The following is a 23,645-nucleotide window of genomic DNA, read 5'->3' as shown; positions in this document are numbered from 1 at the left end:
CTGTGCTGACAGCTCAGAGCCTGACGCCTGCTTTGGATTCTGTGTCTCATTCTCTACCCTCCCCCAGTTGTGCTCTGTCTCTCTCTGTCTCTCAAAAATAAATAAATGTAAAAATAAAAAATTTTTTGAAGAGATCTCTCTAAAACATCAGGACCCAAAAAGGATGAAAGTAAAATGCTTGCATGCTATTTACTGTAGGGCCACACCATCTACTGTTCTAAGTTTGTTGTTCAGACTGCCCAGAAAATACTGTATTTTGCATACTGTTAGTGGGTCTGTTTTTACTCTGATTTTCAGTGACATCTTAAAACTTCCTTGTCTTAAAGAAGAATAAACAAAAGAAAATAAACAAAACTTCCTTGTCTTGTTTCAGTGAGAGGGGATTTAGTGGCAAGGTGCACACACATGCGATAAAAACAGATTTGTTTCTGTTAGCCCCTCTGAAAGATGGATAATTCTTTTCTTTGACACTGGTTTTTGACTCTGGGCTCAGTTCATGAGATTAGATACTGCTTTCCCTTACCTCAACACTCTCAAAGGCTTTATCAATTTCCATGTGAGGGAAAACTAAATGCATTGACAAGTGCCCTTTCTACAGGTAATTTTTCTTTACAAACTTGAGCCTTGCGCAACTGTGAACCTGACACAGCGATCCCATACAGCGCGCTTGCTTTCCCCAACGACACCACCAGAGGGCACCAAAGCTCCAACAATCAGCAGAAGACCAGCCTTTGCGAACAGGACCATCGCCAAGGATTCGATTTTTCCACAGCCTTGCACCTGAACACAGCTGCGCAAGGTGAAGAATTTCCACTTCATGAGGGTCATATGAAATGCCAGGGCATCAAGGCGCAGAGACGGCACCGAGCCCAGTGCCCTGAAGGCTCTTTGCGAAATGATTTGGCCCTACAACATTTTCCTGCAGAGAAGTTAAATTTTAAAACCAAGAAACTCGGAAAAGCGCCTTGGTGAAGATGACTTCCCTCGCTAGTGGTTTTACAGGTTCGAATGAATAAAAACCGTTTCACTTACGTAGAAAATTCTCCGCCTGTGCCGCCTCACTTAAAGAATTCACTGTAGCCTCGAGGCAGGGATACATTGTTTCTTTCTCCCATTAAACTTCGTAGAGCTTGTTGGGCCTGGGTTCCTCCCACTGCCAGTTGTGGAAGATGTTACCAGGAGGCAAACCCGGCCCCAGGGACCGTACAGGGGACGGCGTTGTGCTGGCACCCGGCCCAGTGGACTCAGTCCTCCCCAGTACATGCACACCCGGGGGGGAAGGGTGCTTTATACATTACGCACAGTAAGAGACTAAGGACAATAGCTAATGATCACACAGGACAACGAGAACCATCCTGTTAAAGCTATGGGACCGTGACCTCTTTCTCGCACTCTTACTACGCTCACGCCTGCTGCTGGATAAAACACGCCTGCAAGAAGGGAGTGACGTCAGCGTTTGACGTATGACTGACGTCCTGACGCTCGGCGGGAAGGCGGAGCCTCTGCCTCAATCCCAGGGTCCCCTCCCTCCTCCTCCCGCGGCGAAGGGGCGGCTTCTGATTTCCTAATTAGTTAAGGGTGAGCACCCCGGGGGCGCTTTCACAACCTGTTAACAGTGTTGCTGCCGGTATAGGTCATTATCGATCGGAAAGGTCATCGAGGATTTTGAGCAGATACATGGCAGGTGGAGAGAAACACCATGAGGCCCTGACTTAAATAAAAATATTCAGAACCTGATGGAAAGTATGTTAATACTGGTTTCATTGAATTTGTTATTGCTGTGATATAACCCAGGGTGAAGAGCTGGTGGTTTGTGAACTGTCAATCTTTAAGTTACAAACTATAAGTCTGGGGCGCCTGGGTGGCTCAGTCGGTGAAGCGTCCGACTTCGGCTTAGGTCACGCTTAGGTCACGCTTAGGTCACGATCTCGCGGTTCGTGGGTTCGAGCCCCCGCCGGGCTCTGTGCTGACAGCTCGGAGCCTGGAGCCTGCTTCGGATTCTGTGTGTCCCTCTCTCTCTCTGCCCCTCCCCTGCTAACAGTCTGTCTCTCTCTGTCTCTCTCTCTCAAAAATAAGTAGACGTTAAAGAAATTTTTTTAAGTTACAAACCATGTGGCATAGAAGCGTTTCATGCTCATCTCTTAGTCTCCTGATGAGGTTTGCAACGCGTTGCCTTGACGATGACCACTTCCTGGATACCGACCTACGGTGTTGCCAGAGGATTCTGCGGTTCTCGTAGAGGTCCTGGTAGCAAGCACAATGTTAAGATGTTCTAAGCCCTGTGCTCCCAGAAGGAGGCAGTGGTTGAGACATTTCACTACCTTGGAAGTTCCGGGAAGCAACTCACTTCCAGGGATCACCTCCCCACACACTCCAAGAACCCAAGGCTGCCTCTTGATTGCCTTGTTTACCTCTATAAAATGCCAAGTCTTCTTCCTCTTTTTTTTTTTTTTAATTTTTTTTTTAACGTTTATTTATTTTTGAGGCAGAGAGAGACAGAGCATGAACAGGGGACAGGCAGAGAGAGAGGGAGACACAGAATCTGAAACAGGCTCCAGGCTCTGAGCGGTCAGCACAGAGCCCGACGCGGGGCTCGAACACACAGACCGTGAGATCATAACCTGAGCCGAAGTCGGACGCTCAACCGACCAAGCCACCCAGGCGCCCCGTCTTCTTCCTCTTTGAAACATCCTCTTGCAGAAACGAATGTTCTCCCAATCGCAATGGCCGGGAGAACCTCATCTCCTTCATTGTCTGGCACATTTTGTCTTGCACACCTCCTTCCAGCCAAAGGTTTATTTCTTGATTTTTTTTTTAACCTGGTCCTTCTTATTTTGCATGGTTAAAATGAGGGTAAATGTTTCCATACTTTTCATGACCACTAATAAGCTAATCTGACTGAAGAAATTGGTCTTTTTCCATCTTTACTAGAAAACACCTAAGCAAGACTCACCGTTTTGCATCAAGTGAAATAACGACATAACTTGTTCTGTAATTATACGTATGAGAGAGAGAAAAAAAACTACGTCTTTGCTGAGAGACTGTAAAGTCTGTGAACTGTTCGATTCTGTCCGCTCAACTCCCCCACATGCCCATTTCATAGAAATACTAAAATCCTGCTATATGCTCCGAATGCTAGAAGGTTCTTTTCCACACATAGTTATTTCTCACAGCAAGTCTGAAAGAAGGTTCGATCATTCCCATGTTTCTGAGAAAACACCTCAGCCTTCGTGGAAGTTGATTCAAGCTCTCGTGTAGATGCCAGGGTGTGAATATTGGCTCTACCACCAAAGACCCTCATGGCCTCGGGGAGGCTGCTCGCCTATCTCTCAGTTTCCTTGTCCTTAAACTGGGAACGATAATCCCTCATGGGGTTGTTGTGAGCTCATTTAACAAGAAGTATATGCGAAGCACACATACTAATGCCAGGCACCTACAGCTCGGTCAATACCAAGGATTCTGCGTGGGCAAGTTGCTCTGTTACAAAACTAATTATGACTTGCCCCAGTTCGCAGAGCTAGAAAGTGACAGAACCCGAATCCAAACCCAGATACTTCTGACTTCAAAGCTGGGAACTCTTTGTTACACGGCACTCTGCCAAAGCTGACAGAATGCTTGGAAAGAGTCTGAAGTTTTAATAAAAGAAACACTCAAAGATCCGACTATATTAAGAATTTGTATTTACCAAGAGACACCATGCAAGGAGTGAGAGGGGAAGCCAGAGTGAAATACATGTGAGTAACAAAAGACTGGGATGGAGAATATCTAAAGAACTCTTTTAAGTCAATGAAGACAGACAAGAAGAGGGGTGAGGTTGGAACAGGCACTGTACAAAACACATCCAAGTGAGCAATAAATATCTGAGAAGAAAGTCAAAATGATTACACTTTCATAATCAGGAAAATGGAAATTAAAACCAAAGTGAGACACCACTGGACATCCATCAGCCCGGCAAGCACCAACATCTGTAAGACCAAATGTAGGCGAAGTGTAAGCAAAGGGGTTTCACACTTGAAAAAACCATCTGGGGAAAGCTGGGGAAGAGGTAGGAGAGACAAGGATGTGAATCCCCCAAGACTGAGAACATCCCAGTCTTAGGCATATATGTTAGAGCAGTGGTCTTCAATTGGAAGGAACATGAAACTCTGCACAGGACAGACTGCTCCATGCAAATCATCAGCTTTGCACTTTTCTAACCTGACCTGGCTGACAATGGGCCTGACCTTGAGGTCCTCCTTGACCAGCTTCCCTTCGCAGAGGAAACATGGACTTTACCCAGAATCTTACTGTAGTGCATTGCTGCCAGGTGGAAAACCCTGGGGGAAAGAGAGAATTTGACAACTCTTTTAATAAAAGCACCATCAATCATGACGCCCCCATCTGAGCCGATTTCACTGAGTTATAATTATTTAGTAATGATTTATCAAATTTTCTAATATATCTATATTTTGATTGTGTACTGTTGGTAGATGGAATAGCTTTTAAACACTTAGGGGGCACCTGGATGGCTCAGTTGGTTAAGCGTCCAACTTAGGCTCAGGTCACGATCTTGTGGTTCGTGGGTTCGAGCCCCACGTTGGGTTCTGTGCTGACAGCTCAGAGCCTGGAGCCTGCTTCGGATTCTGTGTCCCTCACTCTCTGCGCCTTCCCCACTCAGGCTCTCTGTCTCTCAAAGGTGAATAAATGTTATCAGTGAATAAACCAATAAACAAACACACACTTAGAACAATGGGGTTACAGAAAATTTTATGTACATATTTTGACTACGAAGAAGTGTGGTACAGTTACCAAAGATTTTTGAAAATATTGCTATCTTTACCGATACCCATTATGATAAATTTTATTGGGGAAAAGGAATGTAAGTATGATTTTAAGCAGAAGAAAAAAGAATAATTAAACATTTTACCATTAAGGAAGAACTTGTTCATTAGAAATAAAATAAATGTGACTATCAATCATATTTCTATTCCATTTGATACATTTAGCTACATGTCTTACAGTAATACACCAGTTTGTACTTTAAAATTTTATTATTTACACGATGCCAAAAATTACAACCTTTATACTATTTTCACAAGACGAAAAATTTTAGAAGTTTAATAATATTAGCAATTCTTTTTCACCCCATAAATCTTTGATGTGCAACCAAAAATGTCTGAAGATCTCTTTCCTAGAGAAACACAAACCCACCAGGCTACCTGTGTGAGAATACTCACAACTGTCCATCAATAGAACAGGTGAAGAAATTATGCAGACTATGGATTGCTATGCATTACTATATTACAATTATTATTACACAATGAAAATTCAGCATAAACTATAGCTTCCCACAAAAACATTAATGAATCTCTCAAATTTACTGAGCCAAAGCAGCAAGACAAAAAAAAAAAAAAAAAAAAAAAAATTCCTATGATAACATTCACTTATGTTCATAACCAAGCAAAACTAAATTATATCGCTTAGGGATGTGTGATAAATTATGTCATTACTCCCAAGAATTCCCTCCCCCTTCCTCTTAAGAGGATTACAAAGTGCTTCTTGAGACTTGCATTACTTCCTGATCGATTTTACATTTCCACCCTTTTGACTTTAGGTCAAAGGCTTTGCCATGTGACATGCCTGAGCTGATTAAATGAGCAGAGACGAGGCTTGTCACATTCAATCAGAGGCTCCAGGAGGTACTGAGAAGTTCATGCAACGTGAGCCTGCTTGGCAAACCGAAAGATCAAGGTGGTCAATGGTGGCTGTGTGTGTAGATGTGTTATATGCTGGAGTGCTTTCAGTGAAGCAACGTTTGCTTAGGCTCCTTGTATGGAAGCCATGGAGTCCCAGTAGCTCTGATGGGCTCTCAAGTGTTCAAAGTTACCCGCACTTAATAGTCTGACTCCCAGGAATCTCTTCCAAGTCCTAAAGGCATGGAGAACACTAGATCAAAGTTGGGCAAGAGCTGTGAACAGCATTCACTAAGAGATCTTCTGTGTATTCGAACAGCATTGAGTGATGCAAACAGCAGCAACCAGGGAAGAAGGAAATCAGTATAAACTGGGTACCCCTTCACCGAAACTTAAAAAATAAAAATCACTCTAAGGAGGGAGTACTGGGTAGAAAGATTACATTTGTCAGGGAATTCTTATGCCCGATAAGTGTTTTAAAACCTAACTCTTAAAACCTAATATGCTCACTTTCAGAAAATTCTGAATGCCTACACAATTTAAACAAAAAAATACAGAAAAGGCTAAAACGTTATGTGATGCTTCTGGGCCAGGCTAATTAAGCAGCAAGATTTCTGCAGTTTCCCCCACCCCAGCCAGCCAGGTGGAAGGGCTGTGGGCCTCCCTCCCTCCCCCACCCCGGGATGGCTGGCATGAGATGGGATACACCTGGGCCCTTCAATCACACCTTCTGGAAAACTGCCTGACCACCTCACCTCCTTCCCACTTTAGCTGCCTTAAGGCAGGAAATGAACTACTCAAATTTTGAGGTTTCTCTGTGACAGCAGTTAGTGGGACCTGAATTAACGCAGAGTATTTGAGCTCTCGAATGCTGAGATGAGAGCAGCGAGCAGGTAGCCATCAGTCTCTCCCAACATCATAGCGTTGGTAAAACATTACTTAGAGGTGAACGTGATTCCCAGAGGATTTCAGGCCCTCCTGGTCTCGGCAGACAGGGTAATACAACAGCGGGGGTTTTAGCAGCAGGGGCTGCAGCAACGGGACAGGCCCCCAACTTCTCAAACAAACGTGGGGGGGCTCTGCTAACGGGATGCAGGGCCCTCTACGCCCAAATGCCCTTGTTTTCGGATTCGCATCTCAGAACCCTCCTCCTCTCCACTCCTCCCACTCCCACCCTTCAGATTTGTACTCCCCTCCTCTCCCAGGCAGGTTACAGCCCTTCCGAGCCCGCAAGGGAGCGGGGCAAGGGGCGCAGAAGTGGTGGCCGATAGAAGAAAAGAGCAGAGGCTTTGTCTCACGGATCCCCTGCCAATCAGCACGCTTACTTTTCTCCTCCCAGATGCCTGCTGCCAGCTACACTCAACAGATGCACCAGCGGGATGTGCGGGAAGCGCCCACGTTCCAGAAAGGAGATGCCTCGTCGCTACTCTCACGGGGGAGGGGAAGGCCCAGCTGGGAAGCTACTTTCAGCTCCAGGTCTCTTCAGGTAGAACAGGGCACACCTGCCAAAGCTATGCACTCTTCTCTCTGCAGGAAGAACTCAGCAATCAGGCGACGGTTTTCTGAGCCCCGGATTCTTGCTTTAACCTACGACCTGGCGAGTACAACACAGATCTAAGCACTGAAGTCCTGATGCGGGGTGGCCCAGGTTTGAAGAAAACAAAGCCAAAAGCTGGCCTGACCTCTCGTATCCTCCCAAATAACATATGCTTAGGCTTTAGAACACAAGTCCCCACTGAAGTCAGCTGATTTTCTATCCTTGAGGGAGTTGCTTTGGCTGAGTTCCCTGGGAAACGTTCTGTTTTCTTCGAAACTCCTATCTCTTCTGAGGTAGAAAAAGGATAGATAAAAAGTGGAATTTTCCGGAAATGCGTAGGTTCAGTGCAGCCCCGTGAGCCAGACGTGTTGAGGGCTGGGGGCCAAACCGGTGCAGGCTCGGCAAACCAGACCTTGACACGGAGGCACCCGCATTTCCCACCAATTTCTTCAGGAGCTAAGCACGCATCTTGCAGATTTTGAGTCGGGTCTAGGTTGTGGTTTTCTCGTACTAGAGTAAAGCACTTTCCAGATCACTCTCCTCCTTCACTCACTACCCCTTGGCTCGCTCACGATCAAAAGTGAGGGCTGGGAGAACACGGGTCACGGAAGCAGGAGGAGCAGCATCCCGGCCTCCACTCAGCAGCCTAACGGGGCTGCAAGGAAACGAGACTCACCCCACGTCACCGGGAGCTCAAGAACGGAAGCCGGCGGCACTCACCAGGCAGGGAGAGTGTGGGCAACAAAGCAGCCCCCGCGGTTTGGCCACAAAGACAAGGGACTTCATTCATCATCCGTATTTATTAGGCGCCTGTTCCGTGCAAGGCACTGTGCTAGGCGCGGGGAAAGATACAAAGACAAATCCGACAGGACTGCCCTCAAAGAGCTTACAGTCTAGGAAAGGAGCATACAGTGTCTGGAGAAGATATTTTAGATGTAAATAACCTCCCCCCACCACCCACCCCACAAAAAGAAAAAAAAAAAAAAAAAAGAAAGAACTTAAGTTGACTCGACTTGGCTTCATTTTCTTCTAGTTCAGCAGCTTGACATAAAAAGCATGTATCTGAAAGTCTTTTAAAATGCACACTTTTACTTGTAAACAAAATTCATCTTCATTAGAAAAAAAGGCTGTTTATTGCAATTACGAAAATCCTCAAACATATCTTCAGTATTTTCATGAATTTTTTTTCTTACGAATCTGTTATTTGTAAAGTAAACAATTTCCTAAATCGCTTCAAAACGTGCAACTTTTGAAAGAGACCTCTTTAAACCCACTGGCAGTCACACAGAACATACACAGGCTCTCTACTAAAAGCAAAGTGTCTGAAACAAATAGGTGTTGTTTTACTACCAAAGTTCACAGCTTATGGTTTTTCTCCCTACACTCATCTCACGTCAATTGACAATATTATAAAATAGCACCTCCAGTAACCTATACCTCAAAGACCCGAAGCTTTCAATCACGAAGCTTTAGATAGAATATTGGGGGGAAAATGTCTGATACAACCTTAAAGACCCATCTTCGTGCTATTACTAAGCCGGCCAGACCCACCAAAGAACTGTAAAACAATTCCAAAATAGGAAATTTACAATCACCCACTTTCCCATTACACCCTTAGGAATCTCTGAAGTGTCAGTTTTCTGTTATTTTCCTTTAAGCATCAAGAAACCAAATGTAATCAACTGGGGAAATAAAAAAGCACTGACAGAGCTTCTCTAGGCTAACCTGCTACAGAAAAGGACGATGTGTGCGAACTGCAAATTACTTGGTTTCTAACCAGAATTCTTTTAGGTACGTTTCTTGCAATCGTTCTCCTTTCCCAAGATCCTCTCTGGGCTCAGACATTTCTAACACTTAGGTTTTCTGTTCAATCTGAAGCCTTGGACTTTGTAAGACTTCTTGAAAACACAGACACTAAAGTAGATGATATACTGATCAAACTGAACACAAGGCCATCTGTTTTCATGAAGAATCACAGTCAACCAACAAAGCCGTGCGACCCAAAAACGAGTTCCTGAGACAGAGGTTTCTTATTCCCACGTTGGAGCATTCTTGTCCTGAGCAGTTGCCCAAAGTTCAGTAGAAACCAAAACCTAACCATTGTGCTACTGGGATCTTTCTGCTCCTCTTCCTCACCAAACTCCCAAGAAGCGGGCGAACTGGTCAAATAAACTTCAACTCAAGTAAACTTCAACATTTGTCTCCGGCAACCTAGCACATGCGCCATCACAGAGGTGTAGGGAACCACCACACGGGCGCCTGCACCTGGTTGGGCCCACCTTCACGAACGCACCCTGGGTTCGGCCGAGACACCTACGGATACTATACTTCCACGTGTAACATCTGTACAAACTATAGAAAGTTAAATTTTCTCGGTAAAAAATCTAACAGAAACAAAGTCAAATCAGGAGGAACAGTTGTGTGTTAGTCTTCTGGTCGCCTTCTTGTCGTCACATTACTAAAGGGCTTTTCTGTTCAGTCTCTGCTGAACAGATACCACGCATTTCAGACTCCTGTGGTTATAAAAGAACCACTGTTTAAGTTAAGGACTCTCCAACTCCGTCTTACAGATAAAGAAACCGAGACCCTGAACAGCTGAATGAAGAAGCTGGGGGCCACGCCCACTCTGGTATTGGTGATCGGACACCTGCAACCTTTGACACAAACCACGGGATCACACACAGTGACCGCTAAAACCAATGTAAGGAAATGGGGAGGTGTTTCATAGGAGGTAAATGGAACAACTGTTAGCTTAAACCTATTCTTAGAAAACATTAGCCCTTTTTGGTTACTGCTGAGAGTGTAACTACAGTGTCTGGTCTTGCTTTTAAGGGTAATTGATTTGTACTTGCTTCCTTGAGGACATTTATTTGTTCACAGTAAGAAAAAATCATGTTAAATATGATCATATATTCAACCGTGTATTATTCTGCATTTAAATTATTTCTGTATACATTTGGATTCTTCTACTTTTCACAAAGTAAAATTAATTTATGCAGAGAATGAAACGAGAGATCCTCTCTGTAGAAGTTGTTGGCAGCCTGAAAATTAGTCACTTCCATACAGGATGGGAAACCGCTTTAAGGAGAGGCCGAAAGAGGGTCCAGGGTCACAGAAAACATAATGAAAATTGTAAGTGAATTCTGATTAGCCGGTAATCAGAGCTATAGGAGAAAGGACAGGCTTAGAGATAATCTGAGGGAACTTTTAACTCCCTTCCTTGCTAGGTAACCGCAAAGCAATTCAATAAACTTCCGGGTGTCAGTTTCTTCATCTGCAAAGACCTAACATTCGGACTGCTTACCTCATTAGATTATCGAGGAGAACACATAGTAAAACATATGAGAGTGCTTCTAAGTGGAAAAGCACACCAACAAATACTGATTATTACCGCAATAATTATTAAAATGTGGACCTACAAAAAATTTTAAATAATTACCACTCAGTGGCACGAGGCATGCTCACGAAAACAAACTTAACTCAGAAGGTAAACCATGCAAACGTTCTCAACTTTCAATGGCAATGCTAAAAGTTCACACAAAGATATAATACAAAGGAACAATTTTAGAGAAAGCACTGAGACACACATATTTGGTTGACTTAAGAGACTTTAAAGTGAGTTAGAATGATTTCCAGCTTATAAAGAGGTATTTAGTCTTTAAGTGGAGAAGGTTGCTCGTCACCTGTAAGAAAACCAAGCATCATGGGGCATTCCTAAGACAAATGGAACAAAATCCCGTCCCTCTTGGCTGTTTTATAAACCAGGTGTCTCACAAATAACCATCTTAGTGCTTCCAGTAATGAGACACACCCTCAAAGAGAATGTCCGCTTCTGAATCACATCCGATGTGAACCTGCATGAATGCAAGGCATAAAATAGCATTCTCATAAGTCCACAGGCACCTAAAAGTTTTAACAACTCTTCATGCTCACTTTCTATTCCATAAAGAATCATGGACATACAGGGAATATCTCCAAGATAAATTTGTTACAAATCTTTATTATGTAGTTGTCTTATTTTTATAATACTCCACTCTGGTGGCCTTCTTTTGTGTGTGTTTTGTTTGTAAAATTGAGTCTAAATAGCACATTAACCTTTCAAATATGCCTTTTGATGTTAGTCTTATGCCCCCCCCCCAAAAAAAGTAACAACCGAAAAACGAAGATACAAGGGAAGAGAAAAATGAGATATGATTCATTAAGTATAAAAATATGTTGCTTCAAATTCAGAATAATTTAATAACTCTTCGTTATTTCATATGTATCTGGAAATGGGACAGATACATGACCTGATCCTGTCACAAGAGGTAGAATTCCAGCATTTGGTACAACGTTCCAAGACAGGGTTAAAGTGACATTCCTGTTTCCCCTATAAAAAGATATAATAATAAACGGATGTCAGCAGAAACATTTTTAGTTCAAACAAAACATTTTAATTCAAGCACTGAGGCTCAAATACTATAGAACTAGCTATTTGTAACTGGAACCCTCATCTATCAACAGAAGTTTTCTCGACTTCTGAAATCCCAGGGACCCGCATTCTATTTGCAGGCATCCCATGATGACCTACCTAAATTCACACAGTTACAGTTATTAGAACCACCAGCCAAAAAGCTTAAATGAGTAAAACACAGAGAATATAAAGAGATTTGAGCTAGATGTCAGCAGGCAATGATTTGCAATCTAATTCTATCCTTGTCTAGATTGTGAACACATCACAATTTCTCACGGCTGGCAATTTTTCGTCTGCAAAACCAGAGTTTTGGTTAAAACAGCTCTCCCCTAAAATCCTTTCCAATGTTTACTCGCAGAGCTTAAGAGCTAAAAATGACCCCAAAAGACCAGCCATTCTAATTCCTTCACTGGGTGTGAAAGGAAACTGAGGTTCAGGGAAGTTCAGAGAAGCACAGCAAGAGCCCTCAGTGTCACCTCCTGGATGGATGCACTATTTTTCCATTAAGGGTCCCCGAGAACTTCCCTCCCCATGTTCCATAAGGAGCCCCCTGCCAACCACAGTCCTACTGCAGGTGGGACAGCCCAGGCCCCCTGCGCACTTGGGACTAGAAGCATCTGAGGGCTTTCTGAGCGTGACTGGGGTTCACGTACTGCAAGAAACTGTGTGCTTTTCCTAAATCCCAGTTACTATGACAGGATTTCTACCCAATCCTCTGGTTTGGATCCGTATACTTTTCTTCTTTCTCAACTGTCCTCTTTGTACCCTCTAATCTTTTTCTTTAAAATAAAAAATACTTTACATCGTTCTCTCCCCCGCACAATTACAAGTAAAGAAGGACAAAGAATTGCTCACTTGAGGCCATTTCCATCGTCAAAGAAAAAATATTTTGTTTTCATATCTTTCAACAGCAGCTTTGGATTATCACCTCGCAGAACAATCTTGTCCCAAAGGACTACTTGGTTGAGAGCCTACATTAAAATGAAAATGAATTAGACAGCTCATCAGAAATTCACCTCTGTCACTTCAAATTCAAAGCAGTGCTAAGCAAATAGTTTAATTTATATTAATAATACAACTTTTGAGGGAATTGCTAAAATCTTAAAGCACACAAAATAATAACAAGAGGACACACATAAGAAGTTGAGCTTTGCTGGGACAAAAGATGATCTCCCAGGAAATCACTGCTTTTGCTTAAGGCAACTGTCATTTAGGGCCCCCACAGCTTATTCCGAGGGTGTAGACCTACTCGCTCTCCAGAGAGAGGCCCTTGGAGACACAGAAGGGATTAGAATCCCTGGAAGGAAAGCATTCTCGTAAATCACCTCTCCTGCCCAGCTCAGTGTGGACTCTGCATAGTGTCAGGGAAACTGAGGCAACTATTCCTGGTCCGTCACACTGTTAAGAGGGGTCACTGCAGCCAGATTAGATCATGAATATTTACGTATCTCCAAGGTCTTTAAATTATCAAAGAATCACTAAAGAAATGAAGCCTTCTAAATATTTTTCCCTTCAATTAACCATAGGCACATCATTGTTTCATTTATGGCAACATTCTAGAAGCCAATTCTTTGAAACTGCTATTTTGACATATCAAAAGCAAGTTCTGTTTGGAAAATGAGGGGCATAAAATGAAGACAAAACACATTTGTGATCACTACTAAATCCCAAGACATCTGTTCTTATAAAGCTATTATGCATTATTAGCCTGGGAGGCCAACTGCCAGCATGTGGGGACTGTGCTCACTAAAAAGGAATGTGGAAGTAATTTCTAAGAGGTTTCAAATCTTCACCATAAAACCATGAAGATTAAACAGAAACATCGAGACTGAAGAACATACAAAGATATGCCGAAGTGAAATGACATCTTATATACATTTATTCATTCACCAAAGCAATGATGTGTCAAAGTTCCAAGTTGTATTAACTTACTAGTCACACTGGGGTAAACCAGAATTATGAATATCATTTAGGTACACCTGTCGCGGAGGTGACACATAAATTTGGATACTTTGTTGAGACCTGTAGAATAGTATGTGTGTATACAGTCATTACTCTTACCTTCAGAATAAGTTTTTCTAAATGACCCTTCTAACATTTTGTTGATTCTCAAGGACAAGGACCAAAACTCATCCAACCCAATAATCCGAGTGCCTAACAAATTTTGTGGTATAAAAGGTATGCTCAAAATAAATGTAAAATGAATTGAAATACGAAAAATTGCAGTTAACTAATCAAACCAATCAACAGATAAAGTTGATTAATTTTTCATCCCTTGAAAGGAAATATAGTTCAAATAACATACAGAAGTAGACTCATCTCTAAATACGAATTACCTCCAGACTGTATGGTAACAAACACGAGAGTGACTTAGGTGAAATAACAAAGAAGCACATTTTAATTCCATGGATTTTACTTTTGTATTTTAATTCATTTATCACAATCATTCACTTGACACTTTCAGGGGATTTCTGTTTTAGTGACATTCCATACAAATATCTCAACCCTTACTCTTATCTGCAAAAAAAGCTCTAAATCAAAATGGACCAGTAAGTTTCAATCTACAAATTAACAATTTTAGCAGTGTTTTAACCTAGTAGTTTAGTAGCTTTTCATTACAAAACTTCTGATAAACTCTAGTTTATGATTAGAAAGATTACTTTTAAGTAAATAATTGGTGAATCCCATACAACTCCAAAGCAAAGGAAAATATTTCCCAACAGACAAATGTTAACTGGAGATATACGGCTTGGTAAGACTATCAAAATAGTTCACATGAGAAGAAAAATAGAAATATTTAGATGGATTTTAAACTGATCTGACATGATTCAAATATTTGTCACCTTTACAGTTTTTAATTACATACATGGGTAATGAGAGCCGTAAATACAGCTCACAGAGTTTGTTGATTCACATACCTTTCTCCAAAGCTGTGGAAAGAAAACTGGCCTGAAGAGTGTGACACCCAAGCAGCAATGCCTCACCCCCATTTCCTCGTACACCCAGCATTCAGCAACATCCTTCCTGACCTTATCATTGGAAATGGTCTCCAAAGATTTTCGATCACAAATTATTTTGAGCACAAACCCCAAAAGATGCATTTTTATTTACAAATGATGTGTACAGTACACATTACTACTTTCGGATGATATCATCACTGACAGTCAAGGCAAATTTGCATTTCAAATAGTATTCCTGACCAATGTTGAATTTTCTCAGCCAACTTTTTTATTAGATCTCAGCTCTCTCTTTTTTTAATCCACTGTGGCTAAGCAGCTCCCAAGAGAAAGAAACCCACCAGCTCTGCCCCTTTCCTGTTGCTTACATGTGGTTGAACCATTCACATTTTCAACCTGTGATTCCTTTGCAGGAATCTTTTCGACCATTTTTTCCATTTTGTGAGGATTCGTTTATTTAAAAATAGATAACATCAGAGGAACCTTGGCGGCTCAGTGGGTTAAGCAGCCAACTCTTGATCTTGGCTCAGGTCATGATCTCACGGTTCGTGGGCTCAAGCCCCATCCATATCGGGCTCTGTACTGACAGCATGGAGCTTGCTTGGGAGTCTCTCGGTCTCTCTCTCTCTCTCTTTCTCCCTCCCTCTTTCTGCTCCTCCCCTGCACGCTCTCTCTCAAAATAAAAGTAAACTTAAAAGAAATAGGTAATACCACCCACTTAATTGGATTATACTGCACCTTACAAAATGCTGAAAATGAATGAATGAAGAAATGCCTAGTGTGGTCAACCTCCTGCCCGCTGAATTCATCTTCCTCCAGGGACACTGCATGTTGTAGGAGACATGTAATCACCTGACTTAGGGACTGAGTGTGAATATTAACGTCAGCCCGTATTGCAAGTATTAGTAAAGCTTCTTTCCCTTTTATTTTAAACAGAGAAACATACAGATCAACTTCTTTCCAGTATGGCGCGTGAGGAGCTTGGAAGTGGCCACTCCATCCTAACAGCCAGTAAAAAGCTAATGAACTGAAGAAAAACTGGCAACTCTTCCTAGATCCGTAAGAGAGGAAAAAATAGCTCTGAACGGTTTTCCTTATGGATTGCCCCGTATGCACCCCAATCAGGGGACCACAATACTAGAGAGCTACAGAAGCAGAAAAAAGACAGAGGCTACCAAAGGAGATGTTTTCTTAGTAGAATCACCTCTCCTCAGGCCTGTGATTTTTACCAAACTCCTCAGGTCAGATACTCTGAATATATACAATTTATATTCTTGGAGCACCTGGGTGGCTCAGTCGGCTGGGTGTCCCACTCTTGATTTCAGCTCAGGTCATGATGTCCCTTTTCGCGGGATTCTAGGGATTCTCTCTCTCCTCTCTGTCCCTCTCTTGTGTGCTCACGAGCACATACACTCTCTCTCTCTCTCAAAATAAATAAACATTTAAAATAAATTAATAAATAAATAAAATCAGGTCTTAATGATCTATTAACTAATGAGGTTTTTTAAAGACCTATTAAAACTTAGATATGTGTATATATATACTTACATTATTTTTTGTTGAATATTCTGCTGATAAATAAAGAAACAATTGCTTAACATTCCAATCAAATATGTTCTCTAGATGTAAATAAATTAAGGAATATATAAATCATGAGGCAGCATACCACTTTTAAACCACTCTTGTTCATAATTATCCACAATACTAATACTAAAATAGAAAAAAAGGAGAGGTGGGCCAGAAACATAGTGAGACACTAATTTAGTAAAAATACATGATATATATATATATATATATATATATATATATATATATATATATCGTAAAATCTAGCTCATTTCAAAGAAAAATATATCAGCAAGATTATTAGCATTATCACCCCATACCTCTAGGCATTACTAGCTGAGATTCTTTGGTTAATAATAACAGAGCAATACAAAATTTAGCTTTCTGTGACATCGACTAAGCCTAAAAGAAAGAGGATTTAATCCTTCAAGCACTTTCGATTCCATGGATGTTCTAAAGGATAACCAGCCCTCGCCATTTAAATTTACTGATAAGCAAACATGAACTAGCTCATGTTAATTACACGAAGTATAATAAATTGTCCACGTTGCTTTTGGACACATGCCAGCAGAGATCAAAATGTCTCAATCCATGAAGTGCTTTGGTAAGAATATGCAGTTGAATACCAATTTGATTTCATCAGCCTATCAGAGTGAAGAAAAAAAAATTCATGAGGATTCAACACAAGAGCTGTGTCACTGGGAAATGAACGGAGTTAATGTTTGCATTTTTATTAAGTATTATATGTAAATGGTGAAGTCTTTTCATTATGTGCATATTCATACCGACAGCAACACATCTATTTCATTCCACGTTTAGACATGTGTATCCGCTAAGAATCACACTACTGCAGAATGGAGAAGTCTAGGATAGCTCTTTAGAAGAAAGGGCACAATTTCAAGTTTAGCAGCAGCATTAAGAAAATCTGACTTAACTACAAATGAGACTGAATATGTACAGTTGTTGAGAGATCAGGAAATTTCACTGTAATTCTCCAGGTACACAAGCTACTACTTTCACAAGAGATCCAAGCTCCTTACTAGTTTTAAAATGACGTGAAGACTCAAAAGCAGACATACCAAGTTTACCATGGGACTGTTGTCACGGTGCACTCTATTTCCTGAAAAAGTGTCTAGAGAGCTAATTCTTAGTCTCTTTCTAAACTCAACATTTTATTTCTAAAAAGTCCAGTTAAAGTAATTCCATGGCAGTAAAGAGCCGTATCAGGTAAACTCTCCGGGAATGTTATCTGCTTCGACAGACAGGTGCTTTACCCAAGTTCAGACAGTGCCATCACCAGAGCCAATTTTAATACCGAGGTCTTAAAGAGCCAGGTGACTGCACTGGAAGGGACAGGGAACAACGCTACCGAGACCCTAGAAGACTGGATTGGCCAAAATGAACAGTTTCCAAAGGTAGAAACTCAAGATAAAGAGAAAATATTAAATCATCCTCATTTTAAATTAACTCCTTTAAATATTAAGATTTTTCTGACTCCTATGATAAAAGTACTTATAAAAAAACGATAATGGCAAAATGCTCATACAGTTTACCAATGACCATTCTGATAATGATCTTCTAAACCTTAAAAGATGCCAATTCACTTTTTTAACCTAGGTTTCTCTCTGCTACTGTAAAATATGGATATTTTACTTGGGACTGTACATAAATATTCCATCTACATATATCTGCTATCGTAAAATATGGATCCATACTTGGGATTGTACGTGAAAGATTCCATCTACATAAGCTGAGCACTGGTAACATCTTTCTTTCTGTAATCCAAACAACCTGGTTTTTTCTTTCTGAAATACAGATTCAAACTCTCTTACAGCTTTCAATCTAGTTAATGTCTCTGTGAACAATTTAAAGTAGGTTCATAAAATGATAACTGAAGAATCCAAAAATAATTTTTTTCAAAGTGTGAATGAAAAGGTATGAAAACTCTTACTAATAGAAACATAGAAACTCAAGGGTGCAGATGTTTATCTTGAGAAACTTAACAGAAGAAGACCATGGGGGAAGGGAAGGGGGGAAAAAAGAGTTACAGAGAGGGAGGGAGGCAAACCATTAGAGACTCTTAAATACAGAGAACAAACTGAAGGTTGGTGGGGGGTGAGGGAGAGGGGAAAATGGGGGATGGGCATTGAGGAGGGCACTTGTTGGGATGAGCACTGGGTGTTGTATGGGAGCCAGTTTGACAATAAATTATATTTTTAAAAAAAGAAACTAAAGTATGGCTGATTCAGGAGATAGTCAAAAATCACTAAGCAACATGTGTATCATTATACAACTATAAAGAAAGCAATAAAACATTTTCTTAAAGGATATCAGCCGTTATATCAAATGTAATGAATCCCAGATCACTTCTTTCTCTAGGTCCAGTGAAGTCTTCTACATTTTTTCTAAAAATAAAGACAAAAGTATTACCGTCCTTCAAATATAACAGCACACACAATTCGCATAATTCCATAAAGCTGGACGCACAGGTGGAACAGCAATCCCAGAGAGAAACAAGTAAAAATCAGAAAAACCTGTAAGTGTGAAAACAGGATAAAAATGTTAATCTAATACAAAATGAGGTCTTTCGCCATATTCATATACCTTAACAAAGAATCCCTAGCGGGGTGTAAAAACTGCTCAAAATGTAAACACTTGCTGTAACGCACTTCGATAGCATGGGTAGAAGGTTCCAGATGACTACAGGTGGTGTGGAAGAAGCTAAGATAAAGTGATAACCACTGTTGTTTATTGAGTGCTTATTATGTGTCTGGGCCAGGTGAAGAATATATTTTCTTTACGATCTCAATCCTCGCGCAACAAGCCTACAAGTTGGGTATTATTTCCATTCTAGACAAAAGGAAATTAAGGTCCAGGACGGTACGAAACTTGCTCAAGATTAACAACACCTAACAGTTCCTGTGTCTATTTGAATCTAAAACACAGTATCTAATAAACTGCAATAGAGAAAAAAAAGGGGGTGGTGGCGGGGGGTGGAGTCGGCGATTAGAGGACTGGCTTGCCTGCGACTCTGACAAAGAAATCAAGGAAACTGACGTTGAAGAACGAGAGTGAACTTGATGCAAGATGGAACAGAGAAGAGGTGAGAACCAGGGGGGGGAAAGCAACGTATCCAAGAAAAAAGTGCCAGAGAACCAACATTATGAAGGAAAAAAACCCAAAAGCATTCACGAAACGACAACGTCATTCTGGAATCCCATTTTTGGCATTTTCGCCGATTTATTCACGCGGCGGACTTAGACCATCTCCACCGCGCCGCATCGGAGAGCTGGGACGGCGACCGCGCTCGGCGCATCCCGACCCCTCCTGCCAACTTCAAAGCGGCAGCAGGCGTGCGCCGCCGGCTGAGGCAGGAAGGACAAAAGCGGCGGGGGGCCGGCGGGGCCGGCCCCGCGCGCTCACCAGCGGCGGGGCGGACCGCACCGGAGCCCGGGCGAGCGGGCGGCGCACCGGGCGGGCTGCGCGCGGCCGGCGGCGCCGCCGCTCTGCTGGTGTGTTGCTCCCTCATTGGCCAGGCGCGGGCGGGGGGAAGTGAGGAACAGGAAGGAAGCGGAGGCACTGGCCTGAGTAACACTCAAAATTAAAATTTAAGAGCAAGCCCGGGAATTTGCGGCGGAGGGGTGGGAGCTCGAGGGGAAGCCGGCAAGCCCGCGACGTCCACCCGGGCGTCCGCCCTCGGCGGCGACGGCCGCTCGGCAGCGGGGAGGGTGGGGGCGGCCCTGGGGCGGCGCGGACGCCCTGCCCCGCGGCCCCCCCCCCCGCCCCCGGCGCGGCGGCCCGGCCTCGACGCCCACCCCGGCCCGGTCCAGCCGCCCCGCCCCGCCGGGCGGGCCTCGGCCGCACTCACAGCATGATCCGCGAGACGTGCAGCCGCACCGGGACGCTCCGGTCTTTGAAGGCGGTGGTGATGAAGCAGCCGAAGGTGAGCGCCGCCATCACGCTCAGGGAGAAGGCGAACAGCGAGTTCGCCCGCGACAGCACCGTGTTCATCGCGACCGTCTGCCCCGAGCCCCGTTCCACACGCACACGGGGGACCCCGTTCCGGCCGCGGACCGGCTCCCTGCGATCCGCGCCGCCTGCGCCCGCGCGCGTTCCGGGAGCGCGCGCCGCCGCGGCCCCGCCTCCTTTCCGGTCCTCCGGCGCGCGCGCGCGCCCGCCTCCCGGGACACACCCACCCTCGCGGCCTATCGCCTCCACCAATTAGCGGCGAGCAAGGGTTTCGCTACGGAAGACCCGCCCCCTGCCCTGGCTTCCTCTCCTTTGGCCGCTAGGCTCGCCCACCCTTCTTTCCCGGTCCTTCGGTGTGGTGGTCCGAGTGCTGGTATTTCATTAATTTGCGCTTGAAACCAGCAGCAGAACAAGTTCGTTTGGAGTGTGTTCTGAGGCTGCGCGTTGGAAGCAGCACTTTACAAAACTCTTACCCTTTGTCAAATCGGGTCAAAGTTACAACAGTTTTTGGGAGGCTATGGGACAGAAAGAGTGGCCGCCCGGTTCCCCAAAGCAGTGTGCCTTTACTTTACTTTCCACGTCAAACCTCAGTCCAGTTCCCAGTAATGCTTTGCCTTACAACTGCAGCTAAAGCTATTTCTGACGGCTAAGAGCTGCTGCTACCAATTTTAAATATTTGCATTTTAACGTGACATTTCCCATAACTAAAAGAGTAACCTCACGGGGTTCTTAAGATCAAAGGAGGTAATTACTGTGGGATTGCCATACAGCACAATGTATAAATATTTTATTTTGCTTTTTAATTTATTTTTGAGAGAGGAGAGAGAGAGACAGAGACACAGCACGAGCGGGGGAGGGGCAGAGGAGATAGATACAGAATCTGAAGGAGTCTCCAGGCACCTAGCTGTCAGCACAGAGCCAGATGTGGGGCCCGAACCCATGAACTGCGGGATCATGACCTGAGCCGAAGTCTGACGCTCAACCGACTGAGCCACCCAGGCGCCCCTTAATGTGTAAATATTTTAAATTAGCAAGCCATCGATATGTCACGGCCCTGAGTCTTGGCTCTGCACTCCGGATCTTCATTCCCAGGCCCTCCTGTCTCACACTTGCTTTTTGAATCTGGCCATTCAGTCCACTGTGTTTGGTCTGCCTGTGTGCACTGGACTATATCCCTGCATGACACGTTAGCTCATTTGTTGACAGCAGCCTGCTCCTCTTGACATATCAGACTAGTTTCTTGAGTATCCTTGAGGGGCTATCAGAAATTATACCAGGGGCGCCTGGGGAGCTCAGACCTTTCAGCGTCTGACTCTTGATTTCAGCTCAGATCATGATCTCATGGTTGGTGAGTCCGAGTCCCTCGTGGGGTTCAGTACTGACAGTCCGAGCCTGTTTGAGATTCTCTCTCTCTTCCTCTCTCTCAGCCCCTCCCATGCACACTCACATGCACTCTCTCTCTCTCCCCCTCAAAATAAATAAATAAACTTAAAAAAAAAAAAAAAGAAATTATACCACAGAACATTGGTTTCTGAGGATCCATACCCCACCCTCCCAAGGAAAATGAAGATCCAAAAGCCCTTCCATGTTCCCTAGGCAATCAAAGACATCCAAATTTGCTGGGTGTCATTGAATAGTCTATGCAATTAATATCCAACTTCTCTGCTCATGTCCCAGAGACACTACACTTTCAGGAAAGTGAGAGGCTGCTAGTGAAGCCTGTGGCATTTTCTTAGTTGAAGAACCTCATCAACTTTTCTCTCTTTCTGGCCCCCTCTGACTTCACTCAGAAATGCACTGTTGAAACTATGTCTCTTACATGCCAGGGTGTACATCTGGTCACTGGAAAACCCACACACATCCCAGGGGAGCTAGTCCCAGCTGAGCAGTCCACCTCAAGGTCGGCTTTGGGGAATTACCCTGTTATAATATATTCAGACCCTTGAAACTCTAGAGTACGAGCTGAAAATTCAGACCATGCAAGGTGAGGTTCTTTAACTCATTTGAGTCACCTTTATCACAGACAGGTTTCCAGATAACCATTGGCAAACAAAGCCAGCCACATCTGGAATGGAAATAAAAGGGGGGAATGGTTATGGGAAGGGTCAATACAACAGGTCTGAGCCATCTCTCGTTAGAAGTACCGCCTGCAGGCTTGGCCCTGGGCTGGCATCGAGAAAATTGGCTGGCAAATAATTCTCCGCACTGATGTAAAACTTCCCCTAAATTATAAGTGACTCACTGCATGTAAACTGTTGAAACAATGTGGCTGATGCCAAACACCTGCTTTATTTGGGGGACTCTGGAATTTTGGGACATGCCAGGCAGAGGGTGCCTAGATGACCATCCCCACGTGAAAACCCTGGGCACTGAGTCTAATGCTTCCCTAGTTGACAACATTTCACCTGTGCTGTCCCAACCCATTATTGGAGGAGTTAAGCACATCCTCTGTGACTCCTCTGGAGAGGACTTCTCCCCATGCACGTTTTCCCTTTTTTGTCTCTACTGTGTGATCCTTTTACTGCAATATGGTCTTTGGCTGTGAGTATGACTATGTAAGTCCTGTGAGTCCTTATGGCAAATCAGCAAACCTGACGGGGTCGTGGACACCCCCAACACAAAGACTATCTCCTGCTTCATAAATTTCCATATGAAGAATGTTCTTAAGGATTTCTACCAAAATCCAAGAAAACCTAGCCCCATTCTATTCTGTAAGGGAAAGAGTCATAATTTTTTTTTTTTTTATCCTAAGCCTTTCTAACGTGCTCCGTCCTTAGTTCGGGGCGCTAAACTGCCTACGTGTTTTGACGGATTGCACCTTGCATTTATTCGGCCTGCCCTTTGGATTCCTTGCCTTCTCCCTTCTGTCCCCTCTGTCCCCAATGCTGGTGGCAGGCCCTGTTCTGTTTACTCATGTGGACACATTTCTCTGAGCTCTTGACCTTGAGTTACCCGCTTAATGTTGATTTTCGCAACCCTCTGCTTTTACACGTGTCCACAGCACCGGATGGGAAGATGTTTTCACTACTTGTTCTTAATCATTGAGCCATTCAGTGTCTTCATCAGCTCATCTGGCCTCCCTGGAAGGGGAACCAATCAGGCAAAAGTCATGATCTCAGTCAAGTATATTCTTTGTGTGGATCTGTTACTTTCATGCTCCTTATTTATGTATGTAAGCTGAAAAGAATTTTAAATCAATATATAGCAGAGGTTAGAAAACTCTGAGTAATACCTAAAATTACCTTTTTTCCCCTCAGACTTTTAGCTACTGAGAATACCTGATAAATTAAACATCCATATGCAACAATATTATTCCATCTTAGTAACTTACAAAGAAGGAGTAAGAAAATATCTGAATTCTTCATATCCTTACTTTGAAAGGTCTATTCTGAAAGAAAAAAAAATTTCAAGAGAATGTACTAGATTTTAGCTCCTGAATGCTGGAATATGTTTAAATTTTTTGCACTCTTACACTTCTGTGAATCTTTCGA

The 23,645-nt window shown here is 43.3% G+C and overlaps 1 protein-coding gene across 1 annotated transcript; it reads right to left on the bottom strand.

Moving 5' to 3' along the window:
- Positions 1–7,992: 7,992 nt before the first annotated feature.
- On the bottom strand, positions 7,993–20,316 carry SPCS3 (signal peptidase complex subunit 3). The gene is made up of 5 exons (XM_058719925.1): positions 20,054–20,316; positions 18,517–18,590; positions 16,168–16,244; positions 12,518–12,633; positions 7,993–11,578 (listed from the first exon to the last, which is right to left on the bottom strand). The coding sequence occupies exons 1-5, from the start codon at positions 20,194–20,196 to the stop codon at positions 11,446–11,448; spliced, it is 543 nt and encodes a 180-aa protein (XP_058575908.1). The 5' UTR covers positions 20,197–20,316; the 3' UTR covers positions 7,993–11,445.
- Positions 20,317–23,645: the final 3,329 nt, after the last annotated feature.

Source organism: Neofelis nebulosa, chromosome 3 (genome assembly GCF_028018385.1).
Source record: "Neofelis nebulosa isolate mNeoNeb1 chromosome 3, mNeoNeb1.pri, whole genome shotgun sequence".
NCBI lineage: Eukaryota > Metazoa > Chordata > Mammalia > Carnivora > Felidae > Neofelis > Neofelis nebulosa.
Note: the sequence above shows the minus strand (reverse complement) of the source record. Positions and strands in the feature narration are given on the sequence as shown.

Coding starts and splice junctions, on each gene's coding strand:
- SPCS3 (XM_058719925.1), bottom strand. CDS start 20,196: ATGAACACGGTGCTGTCGCGGGCGAACTCGCTGTTCGCCTTCTCCCTG. Junction 18,591..20,053: donor CACGTCTCGCGGATCATGCT/GTGAGTGCGGCC, acceptor CTTTATTTTTAG/AAAAAATGTAGAAGACTTCA. Junction 12,634..16,167: donor AATATTCAACAAAAAATAAT/GTAAGTATATAT, acceptor ATTTTAATGTAG/GCTCTCAACCAAGTAGTCCT.